The 18,822-nt window shown below is 39.7% G+C and overlaps 1 protein-coding gene across 2 annotated transcripts in view; it reads left to right on the top strand.

The window, feature by feature from the left end:
* The first annotated feature begins 5,808 nt into the window (after window positions 1-5,808).
* Window positions 5,809-18,822, top strand: part of PRKD1 (protein kinase D1) — a 115,399-nt gene continuing 102,385 nt past the window's right edge. For both annotated transcript variants that reach the window (XM_036384736.1, XM_036384735.1), the window contains exon 1: window positions 5,809-6,224. In XM_036384736.1, coding sequence (XP_036240629.1) covers window positions 6,036-6,224 — 189 coding nt within the window. In that variant the 5' untranslated portion in view covers window positions 5,809-6,035. The remainder of the gene's footprint in view (window positions 6,225-18,822) is intronic.

The raw sequence follows: 18,822 nt of genomic DNA, 5'->3' as shown, positions 1-18,822 counted from the left end.
TTGGCCACTCTGCTTGTTATCTACTTTGTCTCCATAAGCTTTGGACACAGCTGTTGATAGACAGTTAACAGACTCTTTTTTCAGGCTGCATCCACTCACAGAAATATTAGGACAATGACACCTATTCCTACAGGTCAAAATCATGGATCAATTACAGCACACATATCTGATTCTGCAATGGCAGTATTTTCATTCCCAGGACCTGATGAAGGTCCCTTTTGAACTGATGAAGAACTTCAAAGATAATGAGAAGGAGATCTGGACAGTAGTCACAAAAATACTAGTGTTGAGTAACAGTACAATACCCTCCTGATGTGTAAAAGAACAAAGTTTGTAAATTTGTTATGTTTGTATGTACTAATAAGAGAAGCACATAGTGCTTCAAGAAATCTGCTATTATAATTTAAAAATAAGAAAATTCTGTATAATTGGTTTTCAATTAAATACATCTTTTACTAATGGGGTTATCAATCTAGTTTCAAGAAAATCACCAAAGTGCAGCAAACACACTAGCTGCTTATTGAAAATTATGCCCAGCTAAAAAGTGAAAATCATGCAATGATTTCTGAAGAGGGAATACATAATATGTATTATTAGAAGTATAGCTCTTGGACCCAGAGATTTCAAGTCACTGTAGAATTGTAAGATGGTACTATTCAGGACTGTTTAGTGAAATGGCAGTATGCAAGTGACAGTGTCCTTCACACAGGATACTCTGTTCAGAAATCACCTAAGAAGTAGCATTAAGAAATCACTGAATTAAACCTGTGCTTTGTCTTCCTTTAGGCACGATGACTACCTCACTTCAGTATCCCCAGAATGGGAAAAGTGCCTCAGCAGTTTCAAGCAGCAGTGACCATCTTGTTCCAGCCATACTGTGCTCCTCAGAACCAGAGAGCCAGTGAGAACAATTTGAGAACAATATGCACAAACAATGCCAAGATACTCATGTTTATCTGAATGCATCAGCTATTCTATCATCAAGCCATAACAAACATCCTCAGTTCATACTTTGGGATAAACAGAGCCTGCCATATGCCAAAAATTTTCAAGTATTGTGAGATCAGTTTGGTACACAGAGAGTAAATAAAACCAAAGAAACCTTTTCCCTCTCAAAGCAGCACACTTTTTGCTCAAAAAAAACCAGAGTATGCAGATATTTGACATAAAAATGCTTTATCCTGCAATATTTCAGATTCTATATTAATTTTATCTACCTTTTATGTCCATGATCAGTTTGGTTCAGGCCGGCAAAACTGTTTGCTGACTATGGAAGCCTATCACCGGGGCAGAGTTTAACTTCCAATTCCAAGATATAAAACGAGAAAAAAATCAGAATGTTTTGTGATCCATTTATAAAAAACACTACACTGAGTTGTATCAGATTATTGAACTTGAATTCTAAATTATTAGGCTGACTGTTTTTAAATGTTTTGTTACCAATTATCTACAACATTTACTAGAAAGCCATGGAAGATAATGCTCCTTTGCTTTTAGGAATGATGAAGCATTTTCAACAATTGGAAACATTTTTTTTAAAAAAAACAACAGAACCAAAACAACAAACAAAAAATTTGGAAGATTTACTGTATTCACAACAACCACTTAGATCCTGAAATGTTATCATTTTCTCAGGGACATAAGTAGCTTATCGGAAAATCCCTAACCAGTTGTACAGCTAACATCTGCTTCTCTCCAAATAAATACCCAGGAGCTTATCTGTGAAACTATGCTGTCACTATTTCAGATATCAGCTCCATTTTACTTATCAGTTCAGCCCTAACACAATACCAATCCCAGATTCAGTGACATTTGCATTGCTAACCCCAGTATCCTTTTACTTTCCATCATAGTCTACACAGTTCTTTCCAAATTTCATTCCATTGTATTTACCAGTCAGTTTTTCTCTTTTTTCCTTGGTTAATTAGTTTTCAATGCTTTGCTTTTGTTTCAGGAGAGAAATTATAGGAGCATGCAGTTCACTTTAAATATCATTTCAGCATCTGAAAACAGCAAAAAGAAAAAGTGTTTTCACTTTTGTAGACCTGTCTTTATTAAAGCACATTTTGCTGCTTAGTAAGAATGCAAATAACACAGTCTGTATTCAACTGTAGAAACAGGATATGTTCCCTTATTCTTACCATAAACTGATTTGGCTGCATATTCGATGTTAAAATCCTAGCCTATATAGAGAACATGTAACCCACCTCTAGATATGAGAGCTACTCCTCGTAAAATTTGAGGTTTCTGCTAAGCATAGACGTGTTTGAGTAGATTGGGAATAAGTAAGATGAATGAAGTGAAAAAATTTAGGGGCAGAATGCAAAAATGAGTATTGGCCTGATTCAGCAATGAAGTGTCTTTGCCCACTTAAACACTTGATCTGCTGTTGCATGCTGAAGAGATAAATTTTCAAGGATGAAAAATTGTTATCTTCAGTAGTGGCTTGGAAAGTAAATCTTCCACAGGCTCCTGCTCTGTGTGGAACTGCATATGGAGCCTCCAGCAGAAGTGCACAAGTGAATGTGACCTGAGGCACAAGGGATTTATGCCAAATCACTTTCTTCCTAGACAGGTGATGACTTCCTTCTGAAAAAAGATACATTTCTTACAAGGGAGAAAGAAAAATTACTATCTTTACATCCTTGAATTCATGTTGTCTGTCTTTTCTGGATCCCATTAGGAACATAACAAACAGCTAAAGTCAAATATCTTCCACTCTGACCTTGGGAAACCAAAGAAGTTACCACAGTACTGAGCCCAAAAAGCTTGTGAGTAAACATTCAGTCTAAACTTGCAAACATCATTAAAGGTTACCTGTCACTTTCATGGCCTATTAATTCTAAGGACTACTTGTTTTCACAGTGAAAATTTGAACTTTATTTTCAGTTGCACTTTCTATCCAGTGACTATGTCTTTTTACTCTTTTTTTTTCTTTTTTCTATTCTGTTCTCCTTGCCAAGTATTTTGAAAAATATTGCCAAGCAATTACCAAGAAAAATAGATTGAAAAATATTGCCAAGCAATCTATTTTTCAAAATACTGATCACATAATGAGATATGATATTCCACTACCTGCCTCACAAAACCAGCAGTAAATATCTCATTGCAATCACCTGTGTTCTACTCTCTTTGTAAACATACAGGAACTAAATTTTAGGTCAACAACTTTAACCTAGAAACTACCACCATCTAAGTCAAACTGACTTACAGAATATTCTCCATTGTTTAGGCATATTTTGCATTAATCTTTGCTGGCTGTTTGATATTTTTAGAAATTAAAACATATGTGACATAAAATTGCTTCTGTTGAAAATATGAAAGATAAATGGACTGTTCAAAAAATGACCAGTTACATCACAGACAGACAAAAGTAGAAAGAAATAAAAACTTTATGAAGGGGATGTTACTCACTCCTGATGAATTGAATAGAATATTATCTATGCAATGCAGAAAGAAGAGAAGATCACAGGTTCAGAAACACATCAAAGTGGAGGGTCAACTATACAGTGCATGAAAACATACAAGGGCCACTATTCACCCGTCATAGTCTGGCCATGTAGAGCAATTAGAAGTAACATTACAGCCACTGTACCTTGAGGGTAGCTTGGAGATGCTTTCACAATGTGATGTTACAGTGACATCCTCTGCTGACTGCCCTGTTCCTTCACATAGCCAGTTGCATAAACTGTGGAGATGTGTCTGACAAATTCATTTTTCCCCTGCAAGCTTGAGCGGTTCATGTATTGCTGAATTGATTTGTACAGGTGCAGTAAAACCCAAGCTTCCAATGTTTTTTCCCCTGTGCATGTACAGATTAGTAACCAGGCATGCACTCTGTATGAGGTCAGATACTGCTATGAATGATTTTTTCCCTTCCCTGTCATCAGCACAACAATTCCCTGATCTGGAAGGATCATGAAATAGATGACATTTCAGTAAGTACAACAGGCCAGGTTGTACTCAGGATCACATCATGTGGTTCCACTGAATGCTTTTATAAATGGCATTTGTATACGACTGGCTGACACAGCGCTGAAGAAATCCTGCCCTCATCAATTCTCATTACAAAGGTGTATTCAACACAGCTGACCCACTAAACAAATAACTCAGCAACCTACAGCTTTTAAAAAATACTGTAACCTTTCTTTTTGAAAAAATAGTTGTATTTATACAGATGATGTGGAGCTGCAGGTAAGTCATGACATATGAGCTCTATCACTTGATTTCACATACATGAGAAAACAAGGACATGTAATTCTCAACATTGATACTGCCACCTCTGCTCTGGTTATCTGAGGAATTGCAAAAGAGCTGTGTTGTGAATGAGTGGTTTAGGTTGCTCACAGAATTGCCATCAAATACATCAGCGAAAGTAGGTTTGATATGAATTTGTAAAAGCACAACTTTAAGTCTGATGGCAAGGTTCACTATATTACTTACAATATGGACGAAATACACAAAAGAAAATCTATTTCTAATTAAGTCTGCCTAGAAGACACATAAGGGAAAGGGAGACCCTCCCATTGAGTGCTTTAGGTATTATTTTATATCCTTTAAGATATGAGTCGTTGACTATGTCTGAGTCAAAGATTTGAACTAGCCACCTCTAAGCTCTCATTAGGAGTTTAGGAAGTAAGTGGGTCCACTCTGAACCTCAGATTCACCAATGAATGCAGCAGGGCTGCAGGATCTTCTAGTATGCTTCTCCTACGTTGACTCCTGTATAGAAAAGCTGGCTGGGCCATGAGGTCATGGGAAGTTTGCAGTACTTCCCAGGCTGGAAATAAGCTGACAACTGTAAAATGAGTCCTACTAACAGGATCAAAATAAAACAACGCTGCAGATGTAAATTTTGGCCAAAAAAAAAAAAAAAAGAAGCAATTTGCAATGAAACAAGTTGTAAATCAGATCAACTGCTGAATTTTCAAACGTACATGTATTATTTTCACACTACCTGTAGTAGTTCAAACAAAGCTACAGGTACCACATATACCTAGCTTAAGAGCCTTTCCGTTGGTGTTTCAAACATTTACCGCTCAGATTTCCACTGCCTTTGCACATCTTCAAGAGGAGGTTTTTAAGACTAAATATTGCCCTGCTATGAATGCTGCTTGTGCAAACGGGTGGGGCTTGCACCGATCCCAAAAGCTGGGAAGAGTAACTCATCCTGGTTTTGGGCGGTAGGGTGCTCCTCCTTAACACACACTGTATTTAAAACTGGAAGCTGGTTTAGAAAAGGGATGGGTGCAACCTGTGCCTTGCTTCTTCCCAAAAGGCGCGGGGACTGCTGGAAGCGGCTGCACGATGCTGACCGGAGATGCTGGCCGAGGCAGAAGAGCCGGACTCAGACGGGAGCTCCCGCTTCCCTGGCACTGCTTTCCGTCCTCGGGTGCAGCTGCCGCCCCGCCCGGGAAAGGGCACCGTGTTGCCTGCCAGCAAGGGAATCTCCGACTCTCCTCGGGCTCTGCTTCCACCTGGCCCTTGAGGTACTGCCCAACGGGGATCGCGGGGCAAGAGGAGGCTCTCAGCCCCGCCAGCACCGCAGCCTGGCCAGGTGGGGAGACAGAGCCGGCTCAGCCGAGCTCCGCCGCGGGGAACCAGCCGACAACGCCGCGCTCGCTCCTGCCCGGCCGAGCACGGCCGCCGTTTGGCGGCGGAGCGGTGCGGTGCGGCGGCCGGCCCGGCCCAGCGGGGCGCGGGCCCGTCCCGGCGGAGGGCGCGGCCCGTCCCGCCCCCGCGCCGCGCACGGCGCCAGCAGCCCGAGCGGCGGCACCACCTCGGCGGCGCTGGGCTGGGCTCCCCCCGCGCGTCTTTCTCGCCGCCTTTTCCTGTCTGCATCCTCCCCGGTCCTCCCCCCCTCCCCCCCCGCCATTTTCACCCGGGAGGAGCTCGGCGGGACTTTCCTGAAACTTCTCGGGGAAACTCGCCCGGCGCCTCCGGGGCGGCCGCAAACTTTTCGCGGCGGTGCCCGACTCTGCCCCCTCCGTCCGTGACTCCTCTGCTCCGGCGGCGGCTTCGGCGGGAAGTTTCCGATGAGTGCCCCTCCGCTGATCCGGCCGCCCAGCCCGCTGCCGCCGCCGGGCGCTGCTGCCGGCGGCGGCGTCGCCTTCCACCTCCAGATCGGGCTGAGCCGGGAGCCGGTGCTGCTGCTGCAGGACTCCTCGGGGGACTTCAGCCTCGCCCACGTCCGGGAAATGGCTTGCTCCATCGTAGACCAGAAGGTAAGAAGGCCCCAAAGCGAGCCCCCTCGCCGCCAGCCCGGACCCGCTTCCCGCGGCCGCTGTTGTTGGCTGTGAACTTTCCTTTCCCGGCGGCTCTGCTCCTGGGGTAAACGAAACCTATCCCAAGTTCCCCGCCGCCGGTCCCACTTCCTTCCCCCGGCGCCCCACTTGTCTCTCTGCCGTGCCCCCCACGACCCCGGTGCGGAGGAGGTTCTGTGTGGGATGCTCACATGCGAGCTTGACTTTTATTGCGCTGCCAGGGGGTGTAAGTGGCTGTGCGAACTAAAAGCCGTTATTAAAAACAAACTCCGGCCGGATCTATCCGCTGCTTTTTAATGCTGCGGAAGGGGGGGCGCGGGGGGCAGAAAGCTGTCAGCTCTGATGGCAGCGCGGCGCCCCGGGGCAGTTCACGCTCTCCCGGCCTCTCCTGGGAAAGGAAAGTTTCCATTAAAAAAAAAAAAAAAAGGCAAAAAAGCAAACAGTAACAAGGAAAAACCAACCCCGACAGCCCAGGATTCAAAGCGGCGCGCAGCCTTTCCTTGTGCCGGGCCGCCCGGCGGAGCTGCCGGCCGGGGCTGGGGCCCCGCGGTGCTGCCCGGCCGGGCCGGTGCTGGCGCTGGGGCGGGCGCCGGCCGGGGCTGCGCGGTGCGGGTGGCGCCGGGGGCAGCCCCCGCAGCTGGCAGGTGGCCGCGGCGCGGGAGGGGCTGAGTCAGCCCCGGCTGGCGGCTCTGGGTCACCGGGCCGGCGGGTGGGGAGCCCCGCTGCCCGCGCGGGTGGCGCTCACCGCAACCCCTCCGGAGCGGCACCGGCGTCAGGCGCGGTTCACCTGCGCTTCGGGGAAACTCGCGCTGTGCGCTGAAATCCACCGGGCTTCTGCCTGATCCACCGCTGCCTTTGTCTTCTCTGATTTCTCTGTTTTAACAATCCTATTGTGTAATTTACTTTATACGTGTTTGTTGTGTGAAAGGCCCATAGGTAAAAGTATCATAGTGATTCTAAATGATAAAAAAGTCTGCCTAAATATTCAGGATTATTAAAATGGAAAAAAATTCTTCCTCTTCCCCCTTTGTTTTTACCGAGGTAAAAAAATTTCAGACAGGGATTGACTTTATTTTTTGTTGTTCTTTAAGTTATAGCTTTGCCTTGTATCTCTCTGTAGATCATCAACCTGAACTTCACTGAATAGTGGAACTCCTTTTTTGTTGAAGAGCAACTCATGAAGCGTTTTCAAAAAAGTATAAAATATGCATCCATTTTCTAAATTGTGCATTCTTTATGGTTTAAGAAATTGCGACCTGCTTTTTAAAGTTAAATTTTGGAGAAAGGTGTACCCTTTCACGTTACTATATTTGTTTTTAAAGCTGGGCCAACCCTTTCACTCGGTTACATATACATCTGAAATAGCTTAAATGTATTCCATATTTCACCATTCAGAAGTTATTGTGCTAGCAATAATGGAAAAGCTAAGATTGTTGTTTCATTGGTTCTATTTACTGCTCTTGAATAGTTAATTAATTAATGGGCTTACTGCAAGCTTGATTTTAAACCTTATTTCCTAACAATATACCATTGTGTAAAGAAAATTACATGTGCTGGTCTGTGCTCAAACAGTCAAACTTACTTGAGTGAGTACTGACATAAAAATTTTGAACACTAGTTTGTTGTAGTTTCTTAATTGTATGAAAGAGAGCATCATGTAGCTGCTTCTCTGTAGGGCACATTTGAATGAGGAACTTTCTTCTAGTCAGTTTCTCATAGCTGAAATATCTGCCTTCCCAAGGCTGTCGAGAGGGAAGTGGCTCACAGAAAGGGAAAACTGGAAGAAAGGTTTTGGTTTGTTTGTTTTTAATTTCTTTTCTTGTTAAATTGTGGCCTCTACCTCCTCCACCCTGCAGAGCAATTCATATGTTGTTTAGTCCTTAGAGCCTCCATTTTCAGCTTTAGACTGCAAGTATGTACAGACTATATACATGATTTTATTGTTTCACTAATCCTGATGGGATTGTTTGCATATTCAGAGTTACTTGGCATACTGGCAGAGACTTAAAAAAAGTTATGTGATATCTAAAACTGTTACAAGATAACTATTTGTGTGTTGTAGGTTTATGATTTTATCTTTTCCTGAAATGATTTGCAATGGTGTCTACTCTTGATTTTATAACAAACATGCATTTGCTTATCACAATCAAGCAGGAGACTACACTGTGAAGAATTTTATATTGAAATCTCATGCTATTTTGGAAGTTTTTCTGGGTCTGTAGAGTAGTCGTCAACTAGGCAACAATTTCCTTCGAAACTTCCTATTTGGTCTGGACAGTTGAAGCAGTATATAAGGATGAGAAATTGTGGTTTTGATTTTCTCGATGGTTGTCATCTTAGACTGCTAAAATCAACACTGTGTCTGTAGTGTGCTGTTAAATATTTAAGCAGTCCTCTTGCACACAGCTTTTTTTTAGGATTGTGCTGACTTTTCTTCAGTATCAGAGTCAGATGATCTGCTTATAAGGGGCCTCTTCCATGGTGATGTGGGCGTACCTGATTTCAGGTGATTATGACCCTTACTCTGCTCAGGTTTATGCACCCATTTAATTTACTCCTGCTCAAAGTTTATGTTAAATTGAAATAAACCTCTCAAAGTGTGCAGAATGGAGCGTATGTAGGCCTGAGTAGGATGTTAATACAGTGTGTGTGTGTATATAGATACATTTATGGGTGTGTATATGTATAGACACTCTATATCTTTATATGGTGTTTTTGTATATAAATAATATACATGTGAGTTCACATGTATAAAACTTAATGCTATGTATAATTTAGAAGTTTACATTTCCTTATAAACATGTATTTGCATTTACTTACATTAGAGTAACTTTTGCACTTCAGATGCTGTCTTGTTTTTAATTTTGGTAGAGAGTATAATTGTACTGATGATCTAATGTACATGACGTGTAAAATGGAATGAGCAAAGTGTGGCTATTCCTCTGCTTTCAATGAGAGGCATTCCTTCAGAAGTTTTATCCTGAGATAACTATAAAGAAACTTCCTCTACAAATCGGAAGATGAAATGGTACATACTGATTTCTGGCATAAATTCAAACACATTTCAATCTGTTAAGAAGTGTTCTGAAGACAACAAAATTGGATTCCTTTGAGTTTGTGTGTTTTGCCTGTCTTGCCTAGAACCAGTGACATGAAAACTTTGAGACTTGTCAATGTGGGATTATTTCTTCTTCAGTTAAAATGGATCTTTAGCATTTAAATGATGATGTAGTTGACAAGAAATGAGGATCAACTTTAAAATATATGCCAGTGTTTGACTTCTAGGCTGATGTCCCACAAGAACAGTGGGAGGATATTGTAAAATACAATCTTTGTTTTCTGAAGACAATTAGTATGAATTATTGCCTTTTTTGTGTTAGCTGCCCACAGTAAAACCACTTCTCCAGGACAAGTGTAATGCAAAGTACACTTTAACTGTATATGGAATTACCATGTTACCAAAGACTTTTTATTCTAAAAAGACAAAGAAAGTAATCTTTATGCAACTTTTTAATACAAATTCATGCAAGTTTAATTTGAAGGAGATATTATTGTGTTTCGTGTTTCTTGAAATTCTTTGTCATCGTTATAGCTCACATATGATGAGTTGGGGTACTGTAGTGGCATTGCCAAGTTTTGGTAACTTAGACTTCTCAAGTAAATACATAAGGCAGTGTTATATGACTTGAGAATGTATTTTATAGAATAGCTCTTAGGTCAGCTGTTAGGATCATATGCTGGCTTAGGCCTTCAGCACTTGAAGACTTAGAAGTTATGAGGAATACAAAAATCGTAAATACAAGAAAAAATGTGATCAGAAACAGAGGAAATAAAATTTGAGCTGCATAGGCTGTGTAGTTCAGACTGATTTATTAAAGTGGTGTTGTGGATGATTTGCAGTGGTTTGAATAATTCTGCAATTTTACAGTGGGGAAAAAGTAATAAGGAGAGAGGCTATTTTGGGAAAGGGAAAGGACAAAAAGAAAAGTACTTGGTTCAAGTAGCATACTGCAGTTGGAATACTGTGCCCAGATTCATCTTTATGTAAGGTTATCTGGTGTTAAATTATGAGAATTGCTACAAATCAAATCAAAAACCATTTTAAGAGTATTCCTGAGAATTGAACCAAATTCAGGAGCACTGTTCGGGAGCAGGTATGCATTCACTTTTGCTTCTAGTTGTCATTATAAGGAAAATCTAACTTATTCTTAAATAAATAAAAAAGGAAAACAAAAATTAACTCAGTTTTGTTTTCTCAGGCTGGAATCTCTTGTGGCCTGAGCAGAGAAAGAATAAAACCTCTTCCAAAGGTTGATGTGAAAATATATTTATCTTTTTCTGCAATGTTTTTAAGCATTCATGAAAAACTTGTGGGGTTTGTTTATATGAATGATGGGGGATTTGTTTGTTTGTGGGTGTTTTTGTTTGGGTGGGATTTTTTGTTTGTTTTCCCCCCAAACCTACACATTCTCCTAAAATAAACAAAAGCCCGGTGGTAATGAAATCAATTCCCTGAGAGTCGGATGGAGACTCAGAGTACATGAGGTACTATAGAGATTTTTAGCTTCAGGATAAACAGAGAAACTGACAGGTTTTCACCATGCTGACCAAGAGTCATATATCTTCATCCAAACATACAAGTGTAAACATTTCATGTATTCACAACAATGTTGTCTATGCAAGTTGTTAAATTGAATTTAAAAATGCAAGGTGCCTTGTTACTGTGCACATAAACATCTTCCAAACTCAAGGGATACTTTTGATGTTTACAGTTTAATCCTTTATTGACTTTACATTTAGTGTTCTCCATTCTGAAAACTGTAAGCTGCTGTATGTAACATTAGTTTGTAACTTAGTTATAGTTACTTTTGAACCATATCTGAGAAGATGCTAGTAAAATGTAACTTCAGTGAAAGGGAGTCAGTCTGAATTACTTTAAAGGAACTAGAGGTTTAAGAAATGTTAACTCTGTTATGTAATCCATCATGCATCCAGATAAGGAAAATTGGTTTAATACCACAAACTGTGTAGAGTACTTGAGAACTTCCTAGCTCATGATTAAAGACTATTGAATGCATTGTCATAGAATAAAAAATAAGATGTAGCTTTGGATAGAGGACAGCCTTGTAACCAAAGCACTTTACATCTTAATTTTTAAAGGAATTACAGAAGGAATGTGTTGATCTTGTGTTATTGATGCTGCTGGGGAAAGCACTGATGCTTTCCCCAGGAAATACATAATTTCCATAATGATTTAAAGGAAGTAGAAGATGAATAGGCATTTGAGATACTTCTCTCACTGCTGATGAGATTCAGCTCTGTTGCTGGAGAAAGGATGGAATTTATTGAATGAAGTTTCAACATTTCCCAGACAGAGGTGCCATGTGGAGATAGTATGGCATGTGCTCAATGAATTTGAAATACCCACGGTCTGACTGTTCCATAGAAGACTTACTGAGTGTAAACCACATGATGACCTGAGAATGCACAGAAAGCCCAGTGTGTCCTGAAAGTGTGGTGGGTTTATGAGATCTCTGCTGTGGATTGTGGGAAACACCCTGGCATGTGTCAAATCCCTGTAAGGATTTGCTTGGACTTTGACTATAGGTGTTTTCCTGTCATTTCTGGAAATCTTTCACAAACATCTGAAATTAACTTGTTCTTCTTACCTTGATTTTATTTTCTCTCCTCTGTGTTTGGAGAAATCTGCCTGTATGTTCATACTGTGTTTACTTGCAAGGAAACAAACACGCTTAGTGAAGTCTGCATATTGTTACTTTTGGTTTCTTATTTTTACTGTATTTTGTATATGAAACTGTTTCAGTTAAAAACTTCTGCCAAATATGTGTTTGCCTTTTTTTTTAGTGATTATGCTAGCAATTATTTTTAAGATACAAAAATGTAAAATTAAAAATTAGAGTAGAGACAATTCTTGGTCTCAATGTACTCAGTGTATATCTCAAGCAACCTGTGATAAGCACATGCATTGTTTGTGGATTTTTTTAAATTACTGTTGTGTAGGCCATCTCTGGCTTCTGGACTGGTTGACATCAGACATGTTTACATTGATGTTATGTAATCTGGTTTTGGTTGCATAGTTGCAATCAAGTATATAATTAAAATGTCTCTTTTAAGTGTTTATCTGAAGTGCAGGTGAACTGTCATCTAAAATAGTTGATTAATCTTCCCTGTAGATACACCCTGTATATGTGGTGTATCTTTTTGTATATCTTTAGTCAGTGCTAGCTGTTGACTTGTATATGTTTCTTGGTGCTTGGAGGAAGACTTCCCTTTCTTCTGGAGCAATTACATGCCTTTTGCATACTGTCAAATTGTCATTTGTAAAGTCTTCCTTATGGTGTGTTCTGCTAAAATCATGGAATGATTAGTGGTTGGAAGGCATCTTAATGATCACAGAATCACAGAATGGGTAAGGTTGCTCAGAGTTGGCCTCTGGGCTGCAAGTGTACATTGACAGCTCATGTTGAGCTTTTTGGTCCACAAACATCCTGAAGTCTCTCCCCAGGGCTAGTCTTGATCTCTTCTCCACCCAGGCTGTGTTTATGCGGGGATTGCCTTGATCCAGGTGCAGGACCTTGCACTTGGCCTCTTTGAACTTCCTGAGGTTTGCACAAGCCCCCATTTAAAGCCTGTCGGGGACCCTCTGGATGGCTTCCCTTCCCTCCAGCTCATCAATTGCACCACACAGCTTGGTGTCAGCAGCAAGCTTGCTGAAGGTGCTCTCAGTCCTAACACCAGTAAAGATGTTAAAAATTTCCCTTTCAGTACCACCGCCTGAGGAGAATCCACTCCTCACTGCTTTCTGTTGGATATTGAGCTCACAACTCTGAGTCCATCCATCCAGCCAAATTTTATCTACCGAAAGGTCCATCCATTAAATCCACATCTCTTCACCTTACAGAAGAGGATGTCCTGCAGGACAGTGTCAACTGCTTTGCACAAGTCCATGTATATAGTGTCCTGTGCTCTTCCCTCATCCACTGCTGCTGTAACCCCATTGTAGAAGGCCACCAAATTTCTCAGCTATGATTTGCCTTTAGTGAAGCCATGGTAGCTGTCACCAATCACCTTATTATTTTCCATCTGCCTTAGCATAGTGTCCAAGAGAAGCATGGACCATGCTGCTGCATGATTTTGCCAGGCACTGGGGTGAGAAAATAGTTGTTTCATTTTTCCATATCAGACTTGAGTGTCACTTTTGCAGGGTTGATGGTAGAGGTTCTGCTAGAAAGGCTGCCTAAATTTTGTAATCCTGTCTCACTTGCTACAAAATAACCTGCTCTGCTCTGGCATCCCTTTTGTTTGCATTTTCCTTGCTTGTGGTTTTGGCATGAACCTCCAGGATTTTGCAGACCAAAACAGATTTCTTTCACAGACTTTCAACTTTTTCCTTCTTCATACACTTTTAGTACTGCTAAATGAGCTCTTGCTTTTTGAGACTTTTCTTTCTTTTTAAATATTTCTATCCAGGAAATGGTCTAAAATGATGGCAGACTTGTTGTCACTCAAAAACTATGTTTGCGATTAAAATGAATTGTGCATATCAGCTTTTGATAGTTGAAAGTATAGAATATTGATGTATTGATGTATGCACTTCATGGAAGTCAGCTACTTCATGAAGCAGATTTTTGTTTCTAAATGCTCTTCTAGTTTTATCTGCTAAAACAACATGTAAGGTTTGCAGGGTAGTGTAGTGCATCACCCTATGTTGAGATAGTACTATGGACATATTGCAGTGATTTATGCATAGACATAAAATTAGGCACAAATTACAGTGTATATCTCTGTCGTCTGCTTTCTCTTCCTCCACCTACTTGTGTCTTCCTTTTTCTTGTTCCTTGTATGTGTTTTCTTCAGCTGAGGAAAATTTTGTCAAGAGGTAAGCTTTCACTTCTCCAACTATACAATGTTTATATTCGTGTTGTGATTGTATCTCTTATGCAGTCTTTTGTGTGTGCCTCTTCTGGAGTCAGAACCATATCAGAAACAGTATTATGACATTCAAGATAAAGCATAGGTAATTATTTTGATTAAAAATATCATTTTTTTTTTAATTAAGAAGCATGAATGTACACCTGGTTCTTGGCTGTTTTCTAAGAGAGGAAAACAGGCATTCAAAGACTTTGATTACTGGTTGGCATAAAAATCCCAATGTGACTTTAGGCCCAAGGTGTATACTAAGATCTAAATAAAGATCTGTACTAAAGATCCACTAAGAGAAGCTGCAAACCATGACCATGGTTGCCAGCTCTAAGCCTCTACCTTGTACATTTTAAAAGAGCTGAATCTGAACATGTCCTGTGTAGTCTGAAAGAACGTTCTATTTCTTCTTTCTTCAAATTATTTTTAAAAAAGTCAACCTTGAGAAATAATTTTTCCCAAGTGTTAGAAGGAGTTTTTGTCGACAGCTTGTTAGATGCAAAAGCATAGACAGACACAGCTGGGTCTGGGAGAAACATTCTGGCTATGAGGCCATTTGCCTGAAAGATGCTTGTGCTTAAAAACATCAAATTACCTATTGTCTGATCTTTCCCTTTGAGACCTCCCTTTACATAATAGGAATACAAATGTATTCCTATTATACAATAGGAATACAAATACAATAGAAATACAAATGTATGTGGGCCATAGTGGTCAAGCATACCCTGTTCTCCCTGTCAGCAGTGCTGTATGTCCTTTTGTAATTTATGGGTCCTAGCCTAGGGTCTGAGTCAGGCTGAAACATTTCTTAAAGCCCCTTAGAACCTTGGGCCACAAAGGGTTAAACTTCTTAAATTGTGTTATTAATCCATGGAGTGAGGGTCTGTGCCATGAAGGAAACCTCACTGATAAGGAGATGACAATGTGAGCTGATGTTTTCTGTTAAGCTGTAATAATTTTCCCATTTTGTTTTGAGGTTCAGCCCCCTTTTGGATCAGCTTTTAAGGGCTGGTTTACAGGTTTGCTGTCTATGTGACAGGACTCCAGGTGTGCTGATCATGCTGTCTAATATTGTAAGTGCTGTTCTTATCTCTCTGAGGATTGTGTTGCCACCCAAAATCAAGTACATCTAGGAAAATGTGAAAATACCAGAATAATAAAAACACATATACTGTAGGTAGCTGAAAGGTTGAACTCCTGCCTTTGCTTTCTTATATTTATTGTACCTACCTCTAAATAGAAGGAATGCAGCAAAATATGTAGAATATGAGTAGGAGTCTGTTCAATTCCAAACCCACATGGTTTTCACTGCATTTTTTCCTAAAGATTTGGCTGTCCTATGCTTGAAAAAAAAGTTGAGTGAAAATTGAAACAATCTGGTCAAAGTCTGTGTGCACTTATATGGATGGAGGGAATTAAGTTAGGGAAAAAGATCTCTTGGTTTTAGACTATGTGATTTCCTGATTTCTGGAGGAAAGTTAAACATTGCTGTCTGTATGTTATCTTTCTCATGTAACAGTATACCTACAGGCCATTTTGTCACAAGGCAAATGGTCATAGCAGCAAGAGTTCAAGTAACTGTAACAGATTGTCAGGCAGAAAATATAGTCAAATCAAATAGTTCAGAAAATAAAAATACTTGTCTCCACATCTAGAAATGTCTCTCTGGTATATCTTTAATCTTTGTTTATGGTCATGTATCATGCCATGTGGACTTGACCCAGGGATTGACATGTTTTTCAAACCTTACGAAGAGATGCCAGTGTCCTGACTTTCAGTTCTTAAACTAGTGTAAATGGAAATCCAGTGTAAACCTCCTCTTTCTTTCTTTCATTTGATTACTTTTATTTAGCAACTCCCACAAGACTGGGGAGGTTCTGAGCTCTATTTTGGTGCTAAATTGGTTCTTGTGATGGGAACCCTTAAGAGGAGTTTACAAAGCTGATAGAGCTAAACTCTTCCAGCTGGTGACAGAGGCTGAATCAAAGAGCTGAGAGTTATGGTTTGAAAGAGATTCAGATTGGACACTAGGTTAAAATTTCTTTGATAGGAGAGCTGTGCAATATTGCAACAGGTACCTAGAGAGATGGTGGAGATGTCATCCTTCGTTTTTGCACTTGGGTAAACAAAACCTTGTGTCGATGATAGTTCAGCTATAAGAGAGAAGTCAGACTAGATAACTTTCAGAGGTTCTGATGTTTCTGTGATTCTCAGAGTATGCAGTGAATCTTTGTTTATATTTGTCCATTTGTTACATTAATGCCTAATAGATATTAGGTGGCCTGTAGTATAATAGAACCTTATTATATATATTGCTATATTTTTGTGTACAGGGAATAAGTCCCTCCCCTCAGTACTTTGCAGTCAAGGGGTAGTGGAACAGGTGGTGATTTCACCACATCTTAAACTGTATTGAATGATATCTCAGCATATAAAGCCAGCAGTTTATTGGCAGTATCTTTGAAAAAAACTCTATGAGAAATCCATTAGGTGGTGGGCAAAAGCACAGTAATTCCTTAAGGAAAATTATTAATAAAAACGACACCAATCCTTTCCATATGAAATAAAGACCTCAAATCTTACAGATTAGACATAAAGAATAGTTAGAGGAATGGTCTGCTAAGTTATCTCTTGTTATGGAATGGTGGTGGGTTGGTCTGTGCAGAAATGAAGGGAAGGGTTGATACACTGAAGTAACACGCCCATCTACTGCAAAATTTGTTTCAAAGGGAACAATGTACAACTTTTCAATGAAGGAAGATGATACAGTGCTTAAGAAGTGAACTGAAGAGTACATGTTTGATTTATCTGTCTTTGCAGGAAGGACACGTGCATGTTAGAGGTGTTTTGCGGGGCAGAAGATGCATTATTTATTAGGGCTTAGGGGGAAGACCAAGGTAACAGCCCAGCTAAAATTGGTGTTTGTTGTATTGCTTCTTATTTTAACTCCTCTTTCACCTGTGCTTATTTTTCCTGTGCTTCTTAACAGGCTCTTATTGACTGGTGACATTATGTAATCTAGGCATCTAAAATTAATGTCCTGGACTGGTAGACAGTTGAGTAAACTAAGGGCATGCAGTTCAACCTAAAATTTGGCTGCTGATTTTTCAACATATTTTAATGTGCTGTGCATTCCCAGTTAGCACATATGTGCAATTGTATGTTTAAATGGAAGAATGTTAAGAAAACTTGGTAACATTCAGAGCACTGTGTCATACTGCAGTCACGTAATTTTGTTAAATACCTTAGTCTGCCCAGAAGTAAATAATTTATGTTGTTTAAAAAGGGAAAAATAAATTCGTGTGAGTTTTACTAACAGTTGAGCAAGTCTCGTTTTCTTAGGTATAATATAGTGAAGAGAGTATAGTCCTTTTGGAGACTGATATGTGAAACAATAATTTCTAAACTTTTTTTAAAGATACTTAATATCACACCTGTTTGTTCAAAGGTGGCCTAAGAACAAAAAATTTCATCTCATCAATTAAAAAGGTCAGCAAATATCTGCTTCCTTATTTGAGAGGTAAATAATCCCTATGTAAAAACTTGCCTCAGGAAAAGATCTGAAGGGAAAAATAACTTGTTTGTTAGTCTCAGTGATATACAGAGTGTATCTCCATCAATTGCTGATGAGTGAAGCTACGCTGCTTAATTTAGAAAGCATATTTTTTTTTCTGTTAACTGAATTTTTGAGTAATAATGTCACTGTTTCCCCCCTCTATATAGCAGTACAAGACTTTCTGAAAACAACAAAAAATCGTTACATAATGAGAGGGGCTTTCCAAACAGCAAGTCAAAGCTTAACTTCCATCTTTTGAATAGCAATGCATAAAAATCTTTCACTAGTATGACTTGATTGTTATCCCCTTCTTTTCCTTATGTGTTTCAAACAAAAAATGAATGTTGAATATCACTTGCCATGTTGAAAACATGCTTAAATGAGTACAGATAAACTGTAGGACAAGAGTTAAAAAAAATTGAATCTGCACCTTATGATAACTACATTTCTAAATATTACTATTTCCTTTTAATCCAAGAACGATGCTATTTTTTTTATTCCAAAGTTTGCATTCAGATTCTTATAAAATGGTAATCAACCAGCTCTGTGACAATTTGAAAATGCATGAAGCTTTAAATTAGAATAATCTGTTTTTTTGTTCTTTCTTTGGACATCAGTGGGGGAATGGGAACAAATGACAGGTGAATTGAGTGGACACTGTTGAAAGAACTAGATCTTGTTTTTTTATGAGAATTAAGTTGCTTTTTATTCTTTAATCCCTGCCCTCTCATGCTCAGGTTTTTTTGGTTTTTTTTTTTTTTTTGGTTTTTTTTGCTTTTTTTTCATATTTATCAAGTTCAGTTACATTTGGTGAAAAACTAGTAATATCAAAGAAAAGTTAGTTCTGTTTTTTTCAAAATGGCCAACATTTGGGTAGAACAAGGGGCAAAATGATGTTACTGAAGGTAGGCTGCCTTGGACTTCAGGTTTTTAGTTAGGAGAGGATTCATATGGGATTCAAATATTTCAGCAAGGTTAAGCATAGAAAAATTTGTGTCAGAATTCACAAACTATTGTGAGACAAATACTTTGGAAATCAAGCTTTATTATTACCAGATTAAA

This window comes from Molothrus ater, chromosome 6 (genome assembly GCF_012460135.2).
Source record: "Molothrus ater isolate BHLD 08-10-18 breed brown headed cowbird chromosome 6, BPBGC_Mater_1.1, whole genome shotgun sequence".
Classification (NCBI taxonomy): Eukaryota; Metazoa; Chordata; class Aves; order Passeriformes; family Icteridae; genus Molothrus; species Molothrus ater.
The sequence above is the reverse complement of the archived record's forward strand: the minus strand, read 5'-3'. Positions and strand labels throughout refer to the sequence as shown.